Raw genomic sequence first — 20672 nt, 5'->3', positions numbered from 1 at the left:
GCTTCTTCTTCTTCTTCTTCTTCTTCCCTTTCTTCTTCTTCTTAACCTCCTGGTTACTAGCATCAAGGCTTTTACCAGGCGAAGAGGAAGAAATGGAGGAAGAAAAATTAGGCGAAGAAGGTAAAGGGTCAACAGAAGGTTGGTGATGTTGAGATGGTGAACTCTGTTGAGGTGAAGCATCCGGTTGAGATGGAACAATTGGAGTATTTTGGGCCAACGAAGTTGAAAATAACCATATCGGTAAACCTATTGTAAATCCAGGTAATGACAAAGTAGCCATATAAGGAGGACCAACATTTCCAAAGTAAGGAAAAGTACTAGGATTCTCATTAGGAGGGGTTCCTAGGTTGATAAATTCCGGAACATTCGCCATTATATTCAACTTCAGTGAATTTTATTAACAATTTAAAACTAAAATTAACAATTCACAATTCACACCTAACAATTAAAATTCACAATTCACACCTATGGTCTCTAAAAGTAAAAACAAACAAATTAACACGCGCTATCAAATCTAGGAGTCAAACCATACACAAACAGTAGCCTTCCGGACCGAAAACACTAGTTGGTGATGAAGCCCAACATCGCCGAATTCAGTACAGAAGTGGTGGGTGGAACAGTTACCCCGGCAACCTGCTTAATGAATAGACTGGACCAAGTTCCTCCACTTTAACCGTCTCGAGTGAAGTGAACCCCCCAGAAAATCCAAGTGACTATAACCGACGTCTGCTCCAGGTACAGTGGGACCTTCCCTCCACCGTCACCTTGGGTAGAATCCTAAAGATAATGGTCACTAAGGTTACCAACAGCAACAAGTACACCTGGGGGAACAGTCTAAACTCCGACAGCACGCAAGGGCAGAGTAACAAGCTCAATCCCCTTACCGGCTCCTTGAAAATAATCCAAGGTTTACCGATAAGTGACCCCTGGCTCCTCGACAATGGTTAATCCGAGGTTCACCGTTTGTAATACGTACTGTCTGGCGTCGTTCCCAACGAGGGAGGATGGATCCCCTCACTGGTTCGGACACGAGCTCGTGCTTCTCCTTTAAGAGGAGCTTTCCCAGAGTGTAAATGTAACAATTGGATTTATTCTACTCAAGATAAACTATCTGTTTGGTTTTGTAGTCTTGGAGAGTTAAGTACTCACCTACTCCAAGACCCTAGCCTAAGCTATGTTGGTGTTTCAGAGCCCTAGAAATGTAAAAATTACTAGATGAATTTTAATTAAGCGCTGTGTTATTAAGGCTGTTATTACTCAAATGGGTAAATGGAGATGAAACCAATGGTGTTATGACCCGACTCAACTGAATGCAATCGAATATGATAATGCAATCCTTTCAATTCGATGAATCCTAACTAGAGTAAGGAGAGAGTTTCCATTCACTTCCAACAATGCAAAAAATTGATCTTTAAGAGAAAATTTAACAAATTCTCTAATGCACTAATTTCATCAAGAAAAACTAATGCAAATCAATTCCAAACCAATTTTTATTTTTATTTTTGTGTAAATTCAAATCAAAGAAAGCTGATCTAAATCTACGATTGATTTTTCAGAATGTAAACTATGCAATTGTAATCTATGCACAATTCACATGAAAAGTATGCAAATGTAATCTATGCACATTTTTCATTCATATTCTGAAACTGAGAACTCTAATTATGCAAATGTGATCTATGCAAGAGAATTTTCAAACACAAGATGATTCTAATGTAATCTAAGAACCAATCAAGTGCAAGTCGAGAAAATTGGGTGAGAGTTCCAAAGATCAAAACATAAAAACACTCAAAGGCGATTAACACTCATACACAATTTAGCCCCCCCCGACGAATGAGGGGGAAATTTTTTTGCTAAAACAAAAGCAAAAAGATGCAAAATTGTGAAAAGACTGAGACAAACCTCCAAGTAATGATCAAAGGAAATCAAATCAAGAATTTCTCAAGAAAGAGACTCAAAACACCCAATTGATGGAAGCTAAAAGTAGAAATGCCAATGGAACAAGTTTAGGTGAAAATTTTTGACAGGGTACTAAAGGATCTGGGCAGAAAACACTAAGAAAAAACAAAATCTAAAAGCAATTAAAGCAAAAATGGAGTTTTCCTAAATTTTTACAGGAAGACGCAGGAAACCCGTTAGAACAGGCGTGGGCCCGCTCTGTGCAAACGGCAACAGCGCGTCCAAAGACGCACTGTGCAGTACTCAGAGGGTGCGTCCTTCTGGAAAAGTTAAGAAAAACCAAATCTGACTAAATCTAAAGCTAAGCCACCCAAATACTAATTCTCACAGTCAAAAACCAGAAAATAAAAATGATTTTCTCAGAGCAAAGTTCACACAAAGGAAAAGACTTTCACATTAATGGATTCCCCAGCGGAGTCGCCAATTTGTCGTGGCGGAAAAAGTCGTTTGTGCGGACACAACTGACCTCCCTAGGAGTCTAAACTCTCTAGCGACAAACAAGACAAAATGGAGTGATCTTTCTCTAAATACACCTTTTAAAACATGAAAACTACAAGTGTTTAGGCTTACCTTATTCCAAAACGCTGTTGTTGTAGTCCGTCCTTGCCGATCTGGATGAGCTCCTCCTTCACATCAATTCCTGCAACCACAAACAATCAAACAATTACCAAGCACTTGCATTTCATATAATAAAACATATATCCAACATGCAGACCAAGGAACACATGAAATAACTCATTAACACAAGCTATTGAGAAAAATAAACCAGTTTGTATTAATAACGAAACAAAGAAACTCTTACAACCTGGCCTTGGTGTTGTGCAAGTTCCTCCCAGGGTCCATCAAGGGTTTTCCTCTACTTTGACAAAGCTCACCCACTTCCAAGTAGAATCAAGCAAAGACAATCTCTCCTCACAAGGTTCTAAATGGGAGTCCTAATTCATGCAGCATTTACCCAAAGAAAATGTATAGCTCCAACCTCCCCTCCTTCTGGCTCAATGCCTTTATTTATAGTGCTGTAAAGAGGTTATTCAGGTCCACCATCAATGGGATAATCCCCCTCTTTGGGTGGGATAGCTCCCTTATTGATGGGATAAGTTCCTCCTTAATAGGGATACATGAACCAACTGGAGGCGCATCCATTTCATCAAACCGACCTCTAGAAAGTTCTAGAAGTAACCACAAGTAACTTTTTTAAGATGAAACTTGCGCATTTTGCCTTTTACAGAAGGACGCACCTGTCCCTTAACATACAGAGCGTCCAAGGACGCAGCCTTTGTGAACATTGTGAGAGTCCCCGCAGGTAAGGCTTGAGAGAACCTGCGTCCCCAGAGATAAACACATTTTTTACAAGACTTTCTCTCTTCTTTGAGTTTGAGATGGATAACAGAGGCATAAGACTTGCCTAAGAGGGTAGCATGACTGTTGATTTGAGCCATACTAACTGTAAGCGGTCATGGTGACATTTTTTAGTGTAACAAATCTTGAATAAATTATATAAAAAGGAGAATATAAAGTTACATGAATACATGAATATAGAATATGAAAATAAGTAATGTTTCTTTTCATGATGGTATTATTTTACTAAAGAATTCTAGCTTACTTCGTGAAGAATCACGAGAACAACAGTCAAACATTGATTCAGAGAACTATTATTCGAGCCTAGATTTCTTGTATTTAACAGGTCTACAGCCCAACTATAAACCAATTATGTTGCATAACAAAATCATATACTCAGATATAGTAAAATAATTCCTGAAAACAATACAGTGATTGTTGTACATTCATAGCAAGCAAAGTAAAACATGAATATAACGATACGAGTCACATTTGAGTGAAGAAATGTAAATATTGAAGGGTAGGGATTCGGCCTAGGACGAGTTCTGTAAGAACCCTTCCAGAGCCGAATGCCTAGGCTCGTTAAAGCTTCGAACCCTCAAAATCGTAGAACAGAGATGGTAAACCGACCCTATACATTTAGAAGTCATTCACAGAGAATCTAAAATAGTGACTCATTACATGCAAAACAAACTTTAGAGCATTCTCGGCATTGAAGACAAATTTAAACAAAATTATATATAATAAAGCTTCGTAATATGTGGGCATAGGAGCCAATAAGTTACAGCATCATATGAATACCCAACCACCGTCCGGCCTCCGTTGGTTACCAGACATAAACCAAAATTCATATTTAATCAAAATCAAAATACGAGTTCAAGTATTGGGCTTGCCGACTCAAATTGTAACTCAAAACAAATAGTTAAACCCTCGTGTAGAGGTATTCCGGCCATAAGGCCCAAATCCCTTTTTATACAATTTCAAGCTCTCTGAAATTAGAGATAAGTCTAACAACTCGATGCAGGAGGAGTTCTCGGCCAACCCACCTGGAGAAAGATGACATAGCAGTTTTAGAATGTGGAGGCCCCATATGGTTGTGATGTAAGGGCAAATGGAAGCCATCAATTCCTTACCTATTCAAATGAGAAACCAAACAAGGTTAGCTCTAGTTTAACAATCCCAAACTAAATTTAAACAATAGGATAAGAACAGACCTTACCTGAAGCATAAATCGGTCCTCCCGGAGCTGCGAACCAACCCTGTCACATATAATGAAAATCCTTGTCGAATACTCAGGAAAAACAACAAACTTTTTAAGAAAAAATGGGTGACGTGAATTGACTACCTTTCCAAGACAGATGAAGTCGAACTACTCCATCTGGATTTCACTCTTGCTCGACGAACAAAAGCCCTTGTATATCAGTAAAACCCTGCGCATCAAAGACATTGAGGAACCCCACCTCATCCGTTTAAAACAGGAACGACAGAATAGTCAACAAAACGCTTAGCTTCAACGACGACTTACCTTACCTAAGGGAGAGGCATGCAGCCTTGGCAGGACAGGGACGACGGATTCCGAACCAAGACCAACATTCTACCAACCAGACCGCAGAGTGGAAGAACCACAAACAGAGGTAAGCACAAATGACTATTCTCTCGCAGCCAAAGGGTATTAACCCTATCCATCACCTCAAGCAACCAGGACCGTGGATCATCCGAAATCCAATGACAAGGATTGTGCTAGATGGATGATCTTCAGAAATATCAAAGCAGTCGAGTTTAATGAAGAGTTATGAAGCCTACGGTGAACAGAACGAAGAGGATAGCAGGAGGACCTCGGGGTTCTCCCGCCTTAATGAGGTGGATGGCCCTGAGGTAAGGACCAGTACGATAGCCTTAATTGTCACCGTTAGTGGAGGTACGTGGAGTCCAATGGGGAATCTAAAGCCACATCCATGTAATATGTGTATACTGTGGTAGCATCACCCCCATTGACATTAATCAAATTATATTCATAGGTTAACTATTTTATTACGTGTGGTTAAAGAATTTCTTTTATATATATATTTGGATGTTACAAATGGTATCAGAGCCCAGGCTCAAATACTGAGACTTCTAGGTTATTTTAGTACAATGCATTAAGTCTTTTGTAATCTTGCGATAAATAAATTACATAAACTGAGTTTGGATGTATATGAACACAGAAGAGAGAAGAAAGAATAGAAGTCAGCACAAGACAAAAAAAAAAGTGCAGAGAAGCCCTAGACCCGAAACACCTTATGGGGAGACAAACCCAGAACTATGGGTACAACTAGGAGAGGAATCGCGACAAGCCAATGTTGTTCTGCTGGAAACTGTACAACAACTATGAGCAGAAATGATGAACTTGAGGATGGACAACGAACGACTAAGACAAGAACAAGAGAAGATCCTTAAAAGTCTATCTGATCGACAAAATCAACATGGTCCCGACCCTAGTACAGAAAACAGAGAAAAGACCCCAACTGCCAACAATGGGGAGGATAATGCAGAATCCACAGAAGGCCATAAGGAGGAAGAAGAAGGGCGTTCAGATAATGTGTTCGATCAAAAGAGGAAAAAAAGGCAGAAGACAAAATTACAAGGTGAGTTAAAGAAAATCAAACCATCGTTGTTTGAAGGGGAATCCGAAGAAGTAGCGGAAGCCTGGCTGATCGATATGGGTAAATATTTTCAGATTTACGAGTATACTGAAAAACTTAAAGCTCGTCTAGCAGTTTACCAACTACGGGGAAAGGCCACCCTTTGGTGGGAAGAAATTAAAACCGTGAGGAAGATAGATGAAGAGCAAGTAACGTGGCAAGAATTTCAAAAACATTTTAAAGATAAATATCTAACTGAACGTTACTACGACGAAAAGGCTAAGGAGTTCCATGAGTTAAGGCTGGGAGCCTTAACCATGGATGAGTATGTGAAGCAGTTTACTTCCCTATTACGGTACGTTCCATATATGCAAGAAGAGAAAGAAAAAATTCAATGGTTCATTAGCAGCTTGCCAAATTTCATGAAGGAAAAATTAGAATTCGAGTATCCTAAAACAATGGATGATGTCGTACGTAAAGCCCGCATCTGTTATCAGCAGATGAGGCAGAAAAATGAAGGACCTAAGGGAGCCATTGGCAAGAAAATGAGGAACGTACCACCAAACAGGCAACCAAAAGTCGTAAATGGCAGAAATAACCAACAAAGAACTTTTGGAAAATTTGCAAGAAATATGCCCAAAACTCAGACTTATACTGAGAATAGACAGTCGAAAGGAGCTAGCAGAACCGTTATAGACCAGCCACCAAAGCCACCACTGCAATGTTGGGGATGTGGGGAAGCACACTATTACAAGAACTATCTACACAAGGCTCGAACTGAACAGCTGTCAAACATGCAAGAAGCATCTACCATGGGAGATATTGCAAGAAGCATGCCCAGAATCAATGCTTCCTTGGACGATCATCAAGCGGAGTATCAGCCCACTATGATCGAATGTGAAGGTATGATTGTTGATCAACATGTTTCTGTTTTATTTGATCCAAGTGCTAGCTTAAGCTACATTAGTCCTAATGTGGTAGAAAAATGTAAACTACAAGGTAGTAAATTTAAGAAACCTTGGCTAGTACAACTAGCCACCAGGACAAAAAGGAGGGTGTCTGCAAAAATAGGAAACTGCCCTATAACAGTTTCAGGACAGCTGATTCATGTTGACTTAAACATCCTTCCCTTGGGTTCGTATGATGTATTGATAGGAATGGATTGGTTGGAGGGTCACTGGTCTCTAGTGGATTGCAAAGAAAAATCAGTTAGTTATCTTACTGAGTCTGGGCAGTGAGAAGAAATTCAAGGAATCAAGAAGAATGTTAAATTGCACCCTATTATAGCCAACCAGCTTGGAAGATGTATAAGGAAAGGCTGCCAGATTTATGTTGTCCAAGTAGGATACAACAATGATAAGAATAAGATGACCTCCTTAGAGAACATTCCTGTAATTCAAGAATTTGTGGATGTATTCCCTGAATCCATTCCTGGGTTGCCACCAAAGCGGGACATTGATTTTACCATTGAGTTAGTGCCTGGGGCAGCTCCTGTTTCTAAAGCCCCTTACCGCATGAGCATTCCTGAATTAACAGAATTAAAAATGCAGCTTCAGGAACTGTTAGATAAAGGTTATATCCACCCTAGTGTGTCCCCTTGGGGAGCCCCTATACTATTCGTACGAAAAAAGGATGGGACATTAAGATTATGCATCGATTACCATCAGCTGAACAAGCTGACCATCAAAAACAAGTATCCTTTACCACGTATAGATGATCTATTCGATCAAGTACAAGGAGCTAGCATATTTTCTAAAATCGACTTAAGGTCTGGCTACCATCAAATCATAATAAAGGATGAAGACATCTGCAAAATCGCATTTCAAACTCATTATGGGCACTACGAGTTCGTGGTACTGCCTTTCGGCCTTACCAATGCTCTGACCACTTTCATGAGCCTGATGCATGGCATTTTCCAGCCGTTTCTGGATAAATTTGTACTAATTTTTATCGATGATATCTTGATCTATTCAAAAAATCAGGAGGAACATGAGCAACATTTGAGAACAGTATTGCAGGTTCTGCGTGATAACCAGTTGTACGCAAAATTCAGCAAGTGTGATTTCTACAAGGATCAAATCCAGTACTTAGGCCATGTAATTTCAATAGAAGGTATAGCAGTGGACCCAGAAAATATCAGAACGATCATGGAATGGACCACAACGAAAAATGTTGCTGACATAAGATCCTTTCTGGGCCTAGCAGGGTATTACCACGGTTTATCAAAGGTTTCTCAAAAATAGCTTTTCCAATGACCTCATTGCAGAAAAAAGGGTGTGCTTTCCACTGGACAACAGAATGCCAGCAAAGCTTTGAGCAATTAAAGCAACTTCTCACAACCGCCCCGGTGCTAAAAGTAGCAGATCCGAAAAAATATTTTGTAGTATGTACGAATGCGAGTAAAGAGGGTGTCGGTGGAGTATTAACCCAGGAAGGAAAAGTCATAGCCTATGAATCATGCAAATTGAAGGAGTATGAACAACGTTATTCTGCCTATGATCTAGAACTGACTGCAGTAGTGCATGCATTAAAAATGTGGCGACATTATCTTCTAGGAAAGAAATTTTTGTTATTAACTAACCATAGTAGTCTTACAAATTTCTTTAACCAATCCAATTTAAATTCTCGGCAATTCTTGAGTGAGTTTGACTTTGACATGAAACACCTGAAAGGAAAAGAAAACTGGGTAGCAGACGCTTTAAGCCAAAAAGTACATTACATTTATGAAGTACAATTCAACCAAGCACAATCTCACCTGCCAAAGGTTATCTGAGAGGCCTCCCTCAGAGACCCGGAATACACATTCTTATGGCAGCAAGCTTTGGAAGCTCAGGAAAAAGGGAGGCAGTCAGAGTATGGAATTAGCCCCGAAAAATTGTTAACATTCAAAAATAGGATTTATATTCCCAACCAAAAGTCCGTCAAGCAACTGTTATTAGATGAGTTTCATAGAAAGCCTTATGCAGCGCATCCAGGATACCAGAAATTGTTTTCTGCTATCAAGAAAAGTTATTTCTGGCTAGGGCTAAGAAAATATGTGGCAGAATATTTGTCCAAATGTTTAGAATGCCAATTGGTAAAGGCAAAACACCAACATCTTGCTGGTTTGTTACAACCCTTACCCATTCCTAAATGGAAATGGGAGACAATCACTCTGGACTTCATTATTGGTTTACCTCGTACAAGAAAACAACATGACTCAATCATGGTTGTGGTGGACAAGCTGAGCAAAACTGCTCATTTCATTCCTGTAAAATCCACTTATAAAATGGTGGAGATTGCAAACATATTTATGAGGGAAATCTTCCGACTACACGGGATACCCCAAGTAGTGATCTCCGACAGGGATGTAAAATTTACATCCGCATTTTGGAAAACTCTCTTTGCGGGATTAGGCACTCAAATTCAATTCAGCACTGCCTACCATCCGCAAACAGATGGCTAGACAGAGCGAGTGAACCAAGTCTTGGAAGACATGCTGAGAATGTTTGTAATGCAACAACCCCAGAAATGGGAGGATTATCTCCACTTGGTGGAGTTTGCCTACAATAATGGACATCATGAATCATTAGGTATGAGCACTTTTGAAGTGTTATATGGACAGAAATGTCGAGTACCCATGGACTGGAATAGTCCAGATAAAAAATTAGCATTGGGTCCTGATATGTTAGCGGAAATGGAAGCCGCCATCAAAAAGGTTCGCCAAAATTTGAAGGCTACTCAAGACAGGCAAAAGGTGTACACAGATAAGAAAAGGACCCATAAAGAGTTCCAGATAGGAGATCACGTATATTTGAAGGTTAAGCCCCGGAAAAGCACATTGCAATGGAAGGGTTGTGCAAAATTGGCACCACGGTACTGTGGGCCTTTTTAGATTCTGGAACGAATCGGACTCGTGGCGTACAAGCTAGCACTCCCGGGCCACATCCGAGTCCACAATGTCTTCCATGTATCATTACTAAAAAAATATGTATACGACCCTCGACATATTATTAACTGGGAAAGCATTCAGGTAATGATAGAATGAAATATAACTATTAATAATTATGGTTTATAAAAAATTTTTGACAGAAGATTATGAATGTGCAGGTAGAACCCGAGGGAGAATTTCTGGCAGAGCCTCTTCGTATCCTAGATCGGAGAGAAACCACCCTACGGAGGCGAGCCATCACCCAAGTTAAAGTGCAATGGAAGCACTTTGGCCCGGATGAGGTGACTTGGGAAGAGGAGGAAGCCATGCAGAAAGTCTATCCTACACTGTTTACTTAAAGAAAGAACACCAAGGATAGTGTTCCTCTCAAGGGGAGGGAGTTGTAACACCCAGTGACACACCGACAACTATGGTTATTAAGTTTATTTACCACTATTATTTTATTTTAGTTTATTCTGAATTGTTAAAAACATTTAGGCTGAAAAGCCAAAAGAAAGGTTGTTAAACATTAATTAAAAGATTCTAATTTCAGTTGAGAATGGAACTAGAAAAATAGTTTTATGAACTGCTAATGAAAAAACAGTTACAGATAGTTCTCTGATTCTTTTCTCTTGAAAAGGGAAACAGAAAGGAACCAGTGGGGGTTGGAAAAAGAGGAAAATTGTACTGTGAGAAATTTCATTCCCAGAGTTGTGCAAGTTAGCCAGTGGGAAATGAGGTATGCGACTTGAGGCTGGATTAGTTTCCTGATGCCCAAGGTACCAAGTTGTCTGTCCTTGACAGTAGAGGAAGAGCTCGGAGGGGAATTCTGGACATAATTGCCAGATCTGAGGCTGGGAGGAGAGATATTCTAAATCAAGGGATGTAGGCTTGGATTATATTCATTCAGATAGCCAGATAAGTACTTATCATTATGTTAGCAGCTATTTATTACCTTAGGATAGAAATTAATAATTACTGTCATGAAGGAAATTTAGTTTAACAACTGAGAATGTTGTAGTAGTATTTCTCTGACATAGAAATAAGCAGAAATGAATCTTGAATAAATTATATACAAAAAGAGAATATACAGTTGCTTGAATACATGAATATAGAATATAAAAATAAGTAATGCTGCTTTTCATGATGGTATTATTTTACTAAAATAATTCTAGCTTACTTCCTGAGGAATCACAAGAATAACAATCAAACATTGATTCAGAGAACTATTATTCAAGCCTAGATTTCTTGTATTTAACAGGTCTACAGCCCAACTATAAACCAATTATGTTGCATAACAAAATCATATACTCAGATATAGTAAAAGCATTCCTGAAAACAATACAGTGATTGTTGTACATTCATAGCAAGCAAAGTAAAACATGAATATAATGATACGAGTCACATTTGAGTGAAGAAATGTAAATATTGAAGGGTAGGGATTTAGCCTAGGATGATTTCTGTAAGAACCCTTCTAGAGTCGAATGCCCAGGCTCGTTAAATCTTCGAACCCTCAAAATCTTAGAACAGAGATGGTAAACTGAGCCTGTACATTTAGAAGTCATTCACAGAGAATCTAAAACAGTGATTTATTACATGAAAAACAAAATTTAGAGCATTCTCGACATTGAAGACAAATTTAAACAACATTATATATAACAAAGCTTTGTAATATGTGGGTATAGGAGCTAATAAGTTACAATACCATATGAATACCCAACCACCGTCCGGCCTCTGTTGGTTACCAGACATAAACCAAAATGCATATTTAATCAAAATCAAAATACGAGTTCAAGTATCGGGCTTATCGATTCAAATTGTAACTTAAAACAAATAGTTAAACCCTCGTGCAGAGGTATTCCGGCGATAAGGCCCAAATCCCTTTTTATACAATTTCAAGCTCTCTGAAATTAGAGATAAGTCTAACAACTCGACGCAGGAGGAGTTCTCGGCCAACCCACCTGGAGAAAGACGACATAGCAGTTTTAGAATGTGGAGGCCCCATATGGTCGTGTTGTAAGGGCGAATGGAAGCCATCAATTCCTTACCTATTCAAACGAGCAACTAAACAAGGTTAGCTCTAGTTTAACAATCTTGAACTAAATTTAAACGATAGGATAAGAACAGACTTTACGTGAAGCAAAAACCAGTCCTCCCGGAGCTGCAAACCAACCCTGTCGCATATAATGAAAACCCTTATCGAATACTCATGAAAAAGGGAAAACAATTTAAGAAAAAATGGGTGAGGTGAATTGACTACCTTTCCAAGACAGATGAAGCCGAATTGCTCCATCTAGAGTTCACTCTTGCTCGACGAACAAAACCCCTTTTGTATTAGTAAAACCCTGCGCATGAAAGACAGTGAGGAACCCCACCTCATCCATTTAAAACAAGAACGACGGAACAGTCAACAAAAGGTTTAGCTTCAACAGTGACTTACCTTACTTGAGGGAGAGGCATGCAGCCTTGGCAGGACAGGGACGACAGATTCTGAACTAGGACCAATAGACTACCAACCGAGCCACAGAGTGGAAGAACCACAAACAGAGGTAAGCACAAATGACTATTCTCTCACAGCGAAAGGGTATTAACCCTATCCATCACCTCAAGCAACCAAGATTGTGGATCATCCGAAATCCAATGACAAGGACCGCGCCAGATGGATGATCTTCAGAAATATCAGAGCAACCAAGTTTAATGAAGAGTTATGAAGCCTGCGGTGAACGGAGCGAAGAGGACAGCAAGAGGACCTTGGGGTTCTCCCGCCTTATTGAGGTGGATAGCCTCCATCCCGAGGTAAGGACCAGGACGATAGCCTTAATTGCCACCCTTAGCAGAGATACGTGGAGTCCAACAGGGAATCTAATGCCATGTACCCACGTCCATGTAATATGTGTGGAGTCCAACGGGGAATCTAATGCCACATACCCACGTCCATGTAATATTTGTAGACTGTGGTAGCATTGTCCCCATTGACATTAATCAAATTATATTCATAGGTTAACTGTAGACTGTGGTAGCATCGTCCCCATTGACATTAATCAAATGATATTCATAGGTTAACTATTTTATTACGTGTGGTTAAAGAAAAATAAAATTATATATATTTGGATGTTACAAAAGGGTAAATCTAGCCCTGCTATGCCATCCCTAGTTTGTAAAGTTGGTCATCCTGAGTTTGTGAAGTAAATATAAATTGACATTAACTTATCTCATTACTATATTTACTTAAGAAAGGGTAAATCTAGCTTTACTTAAGAAAGGGTAAATCTAGTCCTGCTATCTCGCCATCCTGAGTTTGTAAAGTAAATATAAATTTACATGAACTTATCTCACTATTATATTTACTTAATTTTTCTATTTTTCTATGTTATATGTTATTTCAACTTTTAGTTCTTTATTTTAATTATGTGATGCTTTTGGACTATAATGTAGAGTTTTATTTATTTATTCATCTTTATTTTTGTGAAGGATAGTTTACCATAATTTATCATCTTGATCTCTAAGTTAAAAATTCCAATCTATCAATAGATTACACTCATATTCAATGAACAATCCATTTGTAAACAAGAATTCATGTCTCATAATACTATAAATGTAATATGTTGTATTGAAATGTATTGTTACAACATTTAACTGTAAGTATATAAAATAAATATAATTTATTATATAGGGTAAATGTTAGCTTACTCATATATTAGTATAATCATATAAATGAATGGTTAGTAAATATATTAGTATAATCATATAAATGAATAGTTAATAAATGTAAACGCATGATCCGGTTTTTTTTTTTTAATTTCAATTTATTTAATCGGGGAAAGAGAGAAGCCGAGGGCGAAACTAGGGTTCCTGATGTGCTGATCCCGTTGCAGGGCTGGAAGTGGTCATCTCTCGTTTAGCAGCACTGTTTCGAAAAGGTCAAGAGCTGACCGACCGGATGGGAGCAGAGGGGTCCAGTGGGACCCCTACTTTCAAACAGATAATCATGCAGAAGCAGAGGCAAAATAAGAAGGAAGGGGTCAGGATTTCTGGGCTTGACAATAACAAGCAGAACGACAGGAGGAATAAGGAGAAAATACAAGGGGAAACTGACAAGCCAGACAGCACAACGGAAGGCAAAGGCAAAGTGGATGAAAGCCTGACAGGAACTAAAGACAAAATCACCTCAATAATTAAATCATCAGAAAACGAGGAGCGACAAGCAGGAGAAGACAGGGAGCAAACAGATAATAGGCAAGGAAAGCCGGAAAAGGAGGGGGAGACAAGCACAAGCCCCAATAGATACTCTTCATCAAATGGGGTCTGCAAACCAAAAAAGACCAATAACCTCAGGGTAGTAATAACTGACCCAGAGATTCAGGCATACAGAGAGCACATGGCAGAACATGCTGTCATTTGCAAATTTATGGGTATTTGGCCATCTGAAAGGACTCTTTGTCATTGGATCAGACAACAATGGAAGCCGAGGGGGGGATGTTAAACTTCATTTGGGAGCCAAGGGATTCTTCACAGTTGTATTCTCCAACCTAGAAGACAAGGATAGAATTTTTGAGGGTGGCCCATACTTTCTGGCTTCAGCTGGTCTGTACATGCGACCATGGAAACCAAACTTCGCCCCAGAGAAAGAATCTTTTACTCAAGTCCCAGTCTGGATTCGTTTGTTCTCTCTCCCAATAGATTATTGGGGTCTAAATGCCTTGAAACAAATTGGTGACCAGTTGGGAACATTCATCAAGGCCTCGGAAGCAACATTACAAAAGAGATACACATCTTACGCCAGAATATGTGTTGAAATGGACGTTTCCGGGGCACTGCATGAGGGGCTCTGGCTGGAATATAGGGACGAGGATTATTTTCAGGCCATAGACTATGAGCAGATTCCCTTCCGGTGCCGCAAATGTCATGAACATGGGCATTTGATGAGAGATTGCCCTATGATTAGGAAGGAAGCAGAGACCGAAACAGCACAAGCCAACAAAGACAAAGAAACCTTCATAAAACCCAAGTCTAGACAGAGAGCTAATAGAAGGAAGAATATCAAAGGTAATACAGACAGAAACAACCACAGCAACTCGTTTGTGATCTTAGATCTTGAAACAGATTCGGAGGACAAGCACAAAACCCTAACATCAGATGCAGGGCATGGTGAAAAGGAAGAACCAACCAGGGAAGGAACGGATGAAGGAGACCTCAACAACGAAGTTCAAATGCAGGAGAGAACAGAGGAGACGGAAGAAGAAACTGATATGCTCACCAGTGATGGCGGAAGTGAGGATCAAGAGTGGGAAGAGGCGCTAGCCAGGGAGGGGATGAATCTACCAGTAATTGCTGAGAACTGGAAGGCTCGAGGAATAGAAAACGCACCGGAAGAAGAAATCAAGAAGGTAAACGACCTGTTCATAGCAAGGCAAAAAGCAGAATTAGAAAAGCAGAATAGGAAGCTAGGTATAGTAAAAGGCAATAGCCTCCACTCGAAAAGTCTCCTATGGAAAACATCCAGCTCAAAGATGAAGAAAAGAAGAGGTCGTAGAACTAGTGGTGAAGTTCTACAGGAGCTAGGCATGATAATGATAAACTCAGGGAAGATGAAGGCACTTAGCGCCTTCCCGTCCTACCAAGAAATTTAGTTAAACATGAAGATCATCTCGTGGAATGCAAGAGGGCTTAACAGCCATGCAAAACACAGAATCTTAAAGAGGAAAATCCAGAAATACAGACCGGAAATTATATTCTTACAAGAAACTAAATGCAGCAACTCTAGCATGAACAGTCTATGTAAGAAGCTTGGGAGAAATTTAGAAGTCTTAGAGATTGAAAGCCAGGGACGAGAAGGAGGCCTTGCAACACTATGGGATGCAAGGGAAATCCAGTTTTTATCAGCTGAGGCGAACAAACACTTCATAGCGGTGGAATTTCAACCCACAGGTAACTTTGGGTCCTTCCTTTGCATCAATATTTATGGTCCTCAGAAATTAGAAGATAAAATAAATTTTTTGAATTCAATAACCAGACTTATTGAACGATATCCAAGGTCTAAGTGTATTCTGGGGGGTGATTTCAATATGATAACCACCCTTCTGGAAAAAAAAGGGGGTCTTAGGAAACTTAATAGGGATGCGGAAGCCTTCACAAGTTTCATTGAGACTGTCAGATTGGTGGACATACACCCCAAGAGTGGCATGTTTACCTGGAACAACAGAAGGGGGGGAGAGAGGTTGATAGCCTCTCGCTTGGATAGATTTTTGATCTCAGAAAGCATAATAATGGATGGTATAACAGCAGAATCAGATATCCTTCCCAGTGGTGGGTCGGATCATTGGCCAATCTCGCTTATTGTCGAAGTTCAGGGTACTCCTAGGAATAAACCATTTAGATTTGAAAAGTTTTGGTTAGACCACCCTAACTTCCTCAAAATGGTTGAGAAATGGTGGTCTGAACCTTTGGAGGCAAGAGGTTCCAAAATGTTTAATCTACAAAAGAGGCTGAAAGCAACTAAAGAAAAGATAAAAGAGTGGAATAGAATGGTTTTTGGAAACATCTTCCAGGAGAAAGCCATTCTAGAGAGTAAATTGGAACAGATTCACAGAGATGGGGCAGCAGGCATCCACAGTGTCGAAGCTGTTGAGCAGGAAAAAGATCTTTCACAGCAGTGGCACAACAGATGTATGCAAGAAGAGATTCTTTGGAAATAGAAATCTAGAATCCAGTGGCTAAAAGAGGGGGAGCAGAACACAAAATTTTTTCACAGGTCGGCTCTAGACCATAGAGGGGCTAACAAGATTCTTGAGTTAAAAAACAATGCAGGGGAGATATTTAAGAATCACAATGACATATCTGCTCTGCTCTCAGATCACTTCAGCTCAATTGCACAGGAACCGCCTATAAACAGAGAGGAAGCCATCAGGGAACTCACAGCAGCCATTCCTAAATCCATTACCTCAGACCAGAATTGGGCCCTTAGCAGGGAAATCTCTCTGGAGGAGGTGGAGGAGGCAATTAGGAGTATGCCTAACGATAAAGCACCAGGTCCAAATGGATTTACCATCAACTTCTACAAGGCTTGTTGGAACACTGTTAAGCAGGAGGTCTGGGAGGTAGTTGAGGATTCCAGACGCTCAGGAACTATTCTAAAATCCATCAACTCCACCTTTTTAGCGCTCATTCCTAAGGTTGAAGAAGCAAAGACACCTGATAAATTCAGACCTATTGCCCTATGTAATGTTATCTATAAAATTATTTCAAAAGTCATAGCTAACAGACTAAAGTCGATTCTTCCTGGTATCATTTCGGAAGAGCAATCGGGCTACGTTGAGGGTAGACAAATTCTAGATAACATCTTGTTAGCGCAGGAGATGATCCACTCACTTCATTCGAGAAAAGAAGCAGGTATGCTAATGCAATTAGATCTATCAAAAGCCTATGACAAAGTAAGCTGGAGATACCTTGAAGCTGTATTGGATGCATTTGGTTTCTGCAGGGCTTGGATCAAGTGGATTCTTGCTCTCATCAAATCTCCAAGATATTCAATACTTGTCAATGGCGCTCCCTCAGCCCCTTTTACTCCTTCGCGGGGAATAAGACAGGGGGATCCTCTATCCCCTTTCCTATTCGTTATCCTAATGGAAGGATTAAGCAGAATCATAGCCAAGAAGAAAGCAGAAGGATCCATAAAAGGTCTACAACCGATAAGATCGATACCAGCCACAACACATCAACAGTTTGTGGACGATACCATGTTACACGGTACACCCACTGTGAAGGAGGCTTTGGCTTACAGGGGCATCCTTGATCTCTTCAGCCGAGCCTCTGGCATGGAGATTAATTTCTCTAAGTCTACAATTTTTTTTTTCAACACTCATCCGGCAATTCAAGCTCACCTGTCCCAGCTTCTTGGATTCAGGATTGGTTCCCTGCCTTCGAAATATCTAGGTGCTCCCCTGACTCTAAAACCCTGGCAGAAAATTCACTGGGAGAAGGTTCTAGCCAACATGGAGAAAAAGTGCAAGCACTGGACGCACAGAGCTCTAAACCTGGCGGGTAGACTTATCTTAACCAAGGCTGTTCTACAGGCAATTCCGCAATATTTACTTTCTATGCTTCCAGCTCCCAAGGGCATTCTGCAGCAAATGAGAAACATACAGAGATCCTTTTTATGGAATGGGAATGGAGATAAGAAGAAATGGGCGTTGGTGGCGTGGAATAAGCTATGCCAGCCAAAATCTATGGGGGGGCTGAACTTAGTAGATCCTTTTGTGGTCAACAGAACCTGTGGAGCTAAGATATGGTGGAAATGGATTAAAGAACCCAATTTACCTTGGGCGAGGCATTGGAAGGAGAAGTATACTCCAGATTGTGATACTCAGGACCTCATAAGACTACAGGAAGTCCCGGAAGGTTCGTCAATATGGAACCATGCCAGGAATAATAGGAGCTTAGTACAGGAGCACAGCTTTTGGGAGATTCGCAACAGAAGGCTTGCCATGTTCTGGGAAGATGCATGGCAACAATTCCCTAAACTGGACACCCCAGAGCTATCCACCCTCAAGCGAATAAGTCAAAACGAGGGTAGATATAGAGTTAATCAATATTGGATTCAAAGCAGTAGGGATCCGATATGGAGGGACTGGATTAATTTAAATCCTGGGAGCACAGAGGAGAACAACGAAAGCATTCAGCAATTCAATGAGAGAATCCTCAAAAGAAAGATTCGGAAAACTGAAGAAGATGATAAGCTGAGATGGGGTTTAAAAGGCAATGGAAATTTCTCATTAAAAGAAGCTAGGGATATAATAGAAAAGGAAGAACAGGTAGAAGCCGTGCCATGGTGCAACAAAGTTTGGGACAGCCTATTCTGGCCGAAAATCAGGACCTTCCTTTGGCTTCTAATGAGAAACAAAACTTTAACCTGGGACAACTTGTGCAAGAAAGGATTCAGGGGACCCTCAAGATGCCCTATGTGCCTCGCAGAAGAGGAAACTATCAACCACCTGTTTAATGCATGTGAATGGGCAAATCAGTTATGGAGCTGGATGGAAGGGATTCTCAGCAGTTCTGACCGCGATAGAGAATCCATTCACAGAACCATTCTAAATTGGAAAAAAGACTTCTCCAACATCCTAAGAGTCAACAGCATATGGAAGTCTGTTCCAGGCTTCTTACTGTGGTCTATTTGGAAGGAACGTAACCGTAGAATATTTCAAGATGAACACAGGAACATAGAGTTCTCTAAAGACAGTATATTAACTAACATTCAACAGTTAATTCAAACGAAATGCAGAGAGGAAAGTAACGAGAAACCTTCAGCTCAAGACTTACGCATCCTGAAATGCTTTCGACTGGAAGCCACCAGCAGCATCACAGCTTCGAGACACAGAACGCTTCCATCCTCACAGATCGACAAATGGCAGTGCCCGCCGGAAGGGGGCTTGAAGCTGAATTTTGATGGGGCCTCGAGAGGTAATCCCGGCATGGCAGGAATTGGAGGTGCAATAAGAAACCAGCATGGAGAAATTCTGCATATATATTATAGAGCGCTTGGGGAAAGCACGAATAATGAGATGGAATTTGCAGCGCTTGAGCATGGTCTGAGAATTTTGAAATCCCTTCGAAACTGCAATGTAATTGTGGAAGGGGATTTTTCACTGGTTATATCAACAGCTAAGAGAATTCAAGGAGGCACTAAGGCGAACAAAGCCACAAAACACTGGCGGCTCACCAAGGTGACGGAGAATATTGCAGAACTTATGGCCGGAATGAAAGGTTTAGTCTTTCATGCGGTAAGGCGTAAGGCAAACGGGCTGGCGGACTACCTGGCGAATTGTGGCGTGGACAATCAGGACAGGGGGTGGGACAGTTGTTGGCAGGAAGTGGACTGCCCGAACCTGAAGGCGAGATGTTTACAGTTGGCACAGCAAGACTTAAACGAAACCGACCGGGCTTGACCGGCAACGGTTTCTGTTTCCGGCGCCGTATAACTAAAGATACCGGTAACGGCATGGGTGTTCATCACGGGAGCTGGACGACTAGACAGAAGCGGCGGTGGTCTTTATGGCAAGAGAAGGCCAAATTTGGATACTATCATTATAGTTCTTGCCACGAAAGACACCGTAGAGTCCGCTTGAGAGGAAGGGACACTTGGCACAACCTTGATGGGAAGGATTTCAGCAACATTTATGTCAGGTGAGGGAGGAGCTGTTTGATCTGTGCGGATATCCTCTGATTTAATTACGAAAGTACCTCCACTCTGCATCGGAGGGGAGAGCGCATTATGGGAAACTTTATGGAAAATAGCTATTTAACGGAGAGTCGAGGCTCTGGTTCTTTCACCTCAGTTCAAGGCATTGCGAGAGACCGCCACTTTCCTGTCTGTAGAAGTGATCACCGCGATAAGATTAGAGAGCATAGTATGGAGGCGGGGAGTTGCAGGTGTTCGGCGGCTAACCAAGAGCTACGAACAGCGCAGAATATGTACGAGACCAGAGCAGCAGCCAGGGTCAAACGCAAGATCGCGGAACTGGAAGCTTCTGTGAAAGAGGAAGAAGCGCAGCGAACCGAAGGTATCATTGCGGAGGAGGTTGACTGGTTACATGACCCGGGCACTCCCTCCAAAAGAGCCACTCAATATGTTCGGACTAAAGCGGAGAGCTGGAGAATCAAAACCCTCCTTGCGAAAGCCCTGGACTCAAAGGACGAAGGGAAGCAGCATTCTGGGAAGGGGAACTCCCTATCGGAGGATCAGTTAGCAAAAATTCATGAAATCCATGAATCGCTGGATCGAAGAATTTCCACAGTGCATGATGCAGTGGAAACTGTCAACAAGAAACTGACTCTGCTCATCAGGCTTC

At 40.8% G+C, this 20672-nt stretch overlaps 1 protein-coding gene and 1 long non-coding RNA gene across 10 annotated transcripts; one reads left to right on the top strand and one right to left on the bottom strand.

Annotated features, from left to right (window-relative positions):
• Positions 1-4132: 4132 nt before the first annotated feature.
• On the bottom strand, positions 4133-12204 carry LOC149251928 (uncharacterized). 9 transcript variants are annotated; one of them, XR_016266023.1, is made up of 4 exons: positions 4820-5155; positions 4640-4724; positions 4509-4553; positions 4133-4427 (listed from the first exon to the last, which is right to left on the bottom strand). It is a non-coding gene; the product is annotated as an uncharacterized LOC149251928 (long non-coding RNA). The 9 variants fall into 9 exon arrangements; XR_016266026.1 differs by having other exon boundaries at positions 4133-4340; XR_016266024.1 differs by having other exon boundaries at positions 4133-4340; positions 4514-4553; positions 4820-5154.
• Positions 12205-15461: 3257 nt separating this feature from the next.
• On the top strand, positions 15462-19949 carry LOC149251927 (uncharacterized). The gene is made up of 4 exons (XM_089454028.1): positions 15462-15753; positions 16111-16491; positions 16633-19715; positions 19809-19949. The coding sequence occupies exons 1-4, from the start codon at positions 15462-15464 to the stop codon at positions 19947-19949; spliced, it is 3897 nt and encodes a 1298-aa protein (XP_089310154.1).
• The last annotated feature ends 723 nt before the right edge of the window (positions 19950-20672 follow it).

Source organism: Pinus tabuliformis, chromosome 7 (genome assembly GCF_031772625.1).
Source record: "Pinus tabuliformis cultivar Carrire ecotype Pingquan chromosome 7, CPIR1, whole genome shotgun sequence".
Taxonomy (NCBI): domain Eukaryota; kingdom Viridiplantae; phylum Streptophyta; class Pinopsida; order Pinales; family Pinaceae; genus Pinus; species Pinus tabuliformis.
Note: the sequence above shows the minus strand (reverse complement) of the source record. Positions and strands in the feature narration are given on the sequence as shown.

Bases quoted from the DNA above. Each gene is read 5' to 3' on its own strand.
- LOC149251927 (XM_089454028.1), top strand. From the start codon at position 15,462: ATGAAGATCATCTCGTGGAATGCAAGAGGGCTTAACAGCCATGCAAAA. The intron at 16,492-16,632 runs GTATGCAAGAAG...AAAACAATGCAG, and splicing joins ACAGCAGTGGCACAACAGAT to GGGAGATATTTAAGAATCAC. The intron at 19,716-19,808 runs GCGAGATGTTTA...GTATAACTAAAG, and splicing joins TGGACTGCCCGAACCTGAAG to ATACCGGTAACGGCATGGGT.